The sequence below is a fragment of the Morone saxatilis genome, unplaced genomic scaffold (genome assembly GCF_004916995.1).
Source record: "Morone saxatilis isolate NCDOM2014 unplaced genomic scaffold, NCSU_SB_2.0 Contig21, whole genome shotgun sequence".
Lineage (NCBI taxonomy): Eukaryota > Metazoa > Chordata > Actinopteri > Moronidae > Morone > Morone saxatilis.
In genome coordinates, this window is record NW_023339774.1 from 1,586,430 (window position 1) to 1,591,142 (window position 4,713).

The window sequence follows — 4,713 nt, forward strand, 5'->3', positions numbered from 1 at the left end:
GGTGTACTGTGTGATCCACGGGATCGAAGCTCTGGCCGGGAAGTAGCTCAGCATCATTGTGAGTAGGAGAGCAGTGGTGGTCAGAGACACTGCACGTCGTCCCCACTCTCAGAGAAGCCGTCAGATAAATCATCATCATCATCAGTGTCTACTTTGTCCTCAGTTTTGGATGCTTCCTTGTCCTCGTCCTGCTCCCTGCCAGCAGGCTGACTGAAAGCTTTTTTAGCTGTGTGTTTACTCTCGTTACCAGAGCAATACATTTTTAGATTTGATACAAATGCGACATAGGATATTGGTTAAATAAAAAATGTGTTTTCATACTAAATTGCTTTCTTTTTAACTTTTCTTTTAGCATCAGTAATGTTTTTCTATGTCTATTTAAGATTAATGCTAACTTACCCTAGCCTTATTTACAAAAACGTCATTACAACAAGCACTGAAATGCCCATAGCAGGTTGATGGCATATCAGAAACATTAAACATTAAGAGAAAACACACAAAAGCACATAAGCACAGATAAAATTACAAACACATAACCACAGAAACTCACAAAAGCATAGTATAGTAACACAATGGCCATATTAATGTCCTATATCTTTCCTAATGTCTGTTTTGAACCCAAGACCCTGCTCAGGTCTCCTTTACTAGCCTGGTGTGGCCACATGTTTTGAGAAAAAAAGCATGTGCTAAATAGAGGCCTGGTCTGGGTTTTATAGAGGTTTTGTATGTATAAAACTTCTTAAAGCCCACAGGGTCACCGGCCTGTGTTAAACTGTGTTAAGCTAAACTGCTTAGATCTCCTACACAAATATAAGTGTTTAAACTGTAAATATGGACATGCTACACATTGTTAGCTTAATAACTTAATTTATACAAAGAATAACCATACTGGTTTAGATCAACTATTTGATAGTATTTCCCATCTTTGCTGAGCAACAGTTTCCCAAAGGAGACAGGAGAAATATTCAAAACAACGGTGGACACAATTATCTTTTTTAATTGACTTATAATTAATATGTGAGCAGATTTCTTCAGATATCTTCACTATTTACAACAAGTGACAACTTCCTTTTAAGTGCATTTGTGTCTTGTTGGCTCGACAGGAACATTCCAGTGGAGTCAGGCAATACTGGCCTGGAATTTCAAACTAATTTGAGGTTACAGTATGAAACCACCTGTAAAGCTGATGACCTCTGTTAGCTTCACTGGATGGGTTACCATGACCCCATTTACAACAATGTGATCTGTACCCGGACATGTTATCCACATAAGGACAAAGGCTTGCTAATGCAGGGTGTAAATGTGTTGTGATCAGATCTGCCTGACCACATCTGGAGGTAGTCTCCTCGCATTGTGTTCCGATCTTCTAATCTAAGCGAGAAGGCTGATTCAACAGAACTGCGTAGAAAATGGAAGCAGTACGGGGGAAATTAATGACACATATACATGATACAGTGAGTAATGACTGCGTGTCACTCATCCGTGCAGCTAATCTGCTGTTAACAAGGCATATAATATATCTAGTCAGAGAAGCTTAGTACACAGCGGTACTGCAACAGACCAGGAAAAAATGACAATATTTTTACCAAGAAAGGAACAACTTGTTACATTTGCCGAATTTGCAAAAAGGGGACACATGATTACGAATTTGTTGTAGACCGCGTTTCTCCTAACTCACGTGCAGGTTTTGCTCTGGAGGACAGATCTGATCTCAACAAGGATCACAAAAATGCATTTAATATACCAGGTGTAAACACAAAAGGTACGATCGGATTGTTTATTATGTGAGTCATGTGGCCAGATACAGATCGCACTTTAATACCAGGCGTAAATGGGGTGCATGCCAGCATGATGAAAAATGTATTTAATACAGTTTACCATTAAACAAACATATATACTTACATACAAAGAACTGTACGTATTACGGTCATATAATGCTAATTTAAATTAAGGAGCATTTAAATATTACAATACAGATAACACAGTGCCATGAATTCCTCTGATGCGAACACTATTGTTAGAATATTTGCATCTACAAAAAAGATGAATAGGCTTTGTGTATGAAGCACTTGTCAAATTGAAAGTAGAAACTGTTCAAAATGGCATTCATTTAAAAAAAGACTGAATGCTTATAGTCAAGTCTTCCAAATAAGTAAGTAAAAAACTCCATGTAGCAGCACTTTTTGGTGCCTGTTTATCTGCAGTTTTTGTATAAATGTAATATAATGACGCCACTCTGCCTCATCCAGGTGGCGTCAGAGATCACGGGAGCGCACACACAGTTCCAGTTTAGCCAACTAGATGCACATTGTGCTGTACATGAATGTAGCCTCCGTCAGTTCATGTAAACATATTTGGCTTCAAGTTAAGACTAAAAACGAGAGCTCCACACGTTTGTGTTGCTGTCTGTAAGGCTCTGGGTGACTCTGGGGGCTGCTGTGAGGCCTGGAGCTATCTTGGTCCAAACTAGCAGGCTCCAAGCATCAGCCACTGTAGTGAAGCTACCAAGACAACAACAGTACCTGCGTGCAGCTAATCCCATTCAGGTAAACACCTAAAAGTCCAAAAAGCTAGCAGTACAAAAGCCTCATCTATACAGACAGAAATGAGGAAGGTACATGTGTATATAGGCAGAGCACCCATCCATTATTAAACTGTATTTAAATTCACTCGTTTAAATTTCACATGGTCTTTTACTTGGAGGAAGCTGGGTCCAGGTGTTTGAGTGCTCCGCCCACCAGGTGGAGGCTCCCGGTGATGAGGACGTGGATCTCGGCCACGTCACAGAGCGGAGCGGCTTTGGCCATGATGCTGGGTTTAATTGGTAAGACCGTCTTGGCTGGGTCCGCCACCACGGAGTCCCTGCCCTGGGTTATCCAGCGGAGGGCGCTGAGGATGCAGGGGAAGACCAGGGTGTCTGCTTTTTTTTCAGGGACCAGGGGCAGGCTGTCCTCGATGAGCAGCTGTGTGCCTTGGTTATCCCCCAGCCTGTTGTGGAGACGCCAGCTCCTCTCGTTGTCCAAGCAGCGGGTCAACATGTTTTCCACAGAGACGTTGAAGTTCTGCTGGTCTGAGAGGAGTGGGGACGGCAGAAACACTGGTTAAGTTCAGTTTGTAACAGGGTCAAGGTCATAGCAACCTATATCTATGTCTGAGACAGTGCACAGGAGCACTGGATGAATGGATAGAAAAAAAATTGTTACAACCCATTAAACCACAAATTGTAATTTTATGGATGAAACAAACACGATACAACAAGGGCTGTATTCCAAACGGCAAACTATATGCTACCAGCGATGCAGAATTAATGGAATATAATGGAATATAGTGTATGCAGTATGAAACCATTAAAGCACTTTATTTTGCAGTATGCTCAGCATGTTTCTGGTTTTGGAAAGAGGAAGTAAACAACAGCACAACTAAGAGCAAACCACCACTACTATGTATGTCATACACCGATGTCCTTTAGCAAGATACTGAACGCCAAATTGCTCCCGATGCTGTGCCGGTTGTGGAGCCTCTCAACTCCAGCACGTTTTCAATTCACCATCAATTTTCTTAAAGCTGCCAATACTCCAAATCTGCATGATTGATTTCTTGTGTAAGTGTATTTAGTGGTGAAATAGCAACAAAATGGACAAAATAAATCCTGTTGTGGTGATTGTTCCGCCGTGTTGCATTGTGGGACACAGTAGGCGAGGTAGACTGGTATCAGACCAGTCTACCTCGCCTACTGTGCATACTGGATATTTTTTCCGAATCAGTACAACATCTGTGTATTTTTGGCATATTGCAGATTTCCTTTTTTTTGCATACTATATTTTGGCCAAATCACTATGTACAGCTAATATAGTAGGCGGTTTTGAATACAGCCATTGCTTGATCTTTGGACATGGCTAAGCTAGCCGTTTCCCCCTGCTTCCAGTCTTAATGCTAAGCTAAGCTAAGCACATCCTAACTCCAGCACAGGTATTCATGTTCTTACTCTCAGAAATTAAGCAAACCAGGATATTTCCCAAAATGTTGCACTGTTCCTATAGAAGGCTTTGGGAAATAGCAATCATGAAAAGTACATGTGACTTATTGTTAAAGGGCTAAAAGCCACTAGTATGGTCCTTTAATCCTGTCAGGTAGAGTTCACTGTTAGCTGCCAACAGGCTCAATGAGCTCACCTGCATTACAAGAAGCGATGGCTTCAGTGATGTTTGGGCAGAACACAGCAAAGTCAAAATGACATGGCTGAAAAGAAACAAGGAAAGAACACATTAAGGTCTGCTCAGTCAGGGGCAGAGGATGCTGCCAGAGTGAAACAAAATGATTTTCTGGTATTAATCTCCAAACCAGGTTGAACAGGGAGGGGTCTACATGTGTTTTTTATATACATACATATACATCTTCCTAGTTCTCTGGATTCCCGCAGGCAGCTGTACTCACCACCAGTAGTTTAAGCATGACTGCTGAGTCTCTCTCTCCTGTAGCGTTGAACAGCAAAACTCTGGCCACAGGCCCACTACAACACACACATCAAGGTTTTACATCTTTATTTTCCAGCTGTTTGAGCAAATGTTTTATGCTTATACAGTTTTTAAGGTACAGGGAGCCTGGCTCAGTACTATGAGGAGCACCTCCCGTAATAACTGTGCACAGTCAGTCTACTTTGCTCTTGTTATTTATTTTTTTATTCTGCTCGTTATTTTTTATTCTGTCCTTAAT

At 41.3% G+C, this 4,713-nt stretch overlaps 1 protein-coding gene across 1 annotated transcript in view; it reads right to left on the minus strand.

Annotated features, from left to right (window-relative positions):
* Positions 1–975: 975 nt before the first annotated feature.
* The window catches only part of fpgs (folylpolyglutamate synthase), a 15,875-nt gene continuing 12,137 nt past the window's right edge, over positions 976–4,713 (minus strand). The window contains exons 10-12 of the mRNA XM_035668248.1: positions 4,435–4,510; positions 4,173–4,239; positions 976–3,070 (exon numbers count right to left, since the gene is read on the minus strand). Of these exons, the coding sequence (XP_035524141.1) occupies positions 2,694–3,070; positions 4,173–4,239; positions 4,435–4,510 (520 nt within the window). The 3' untranslated portion in view covers positions 976–2,693. The remainder of the gene's footprint in view (positions 3,071–4,172; positions 4,240–4,434; positions 4,511–4,713) is intronic.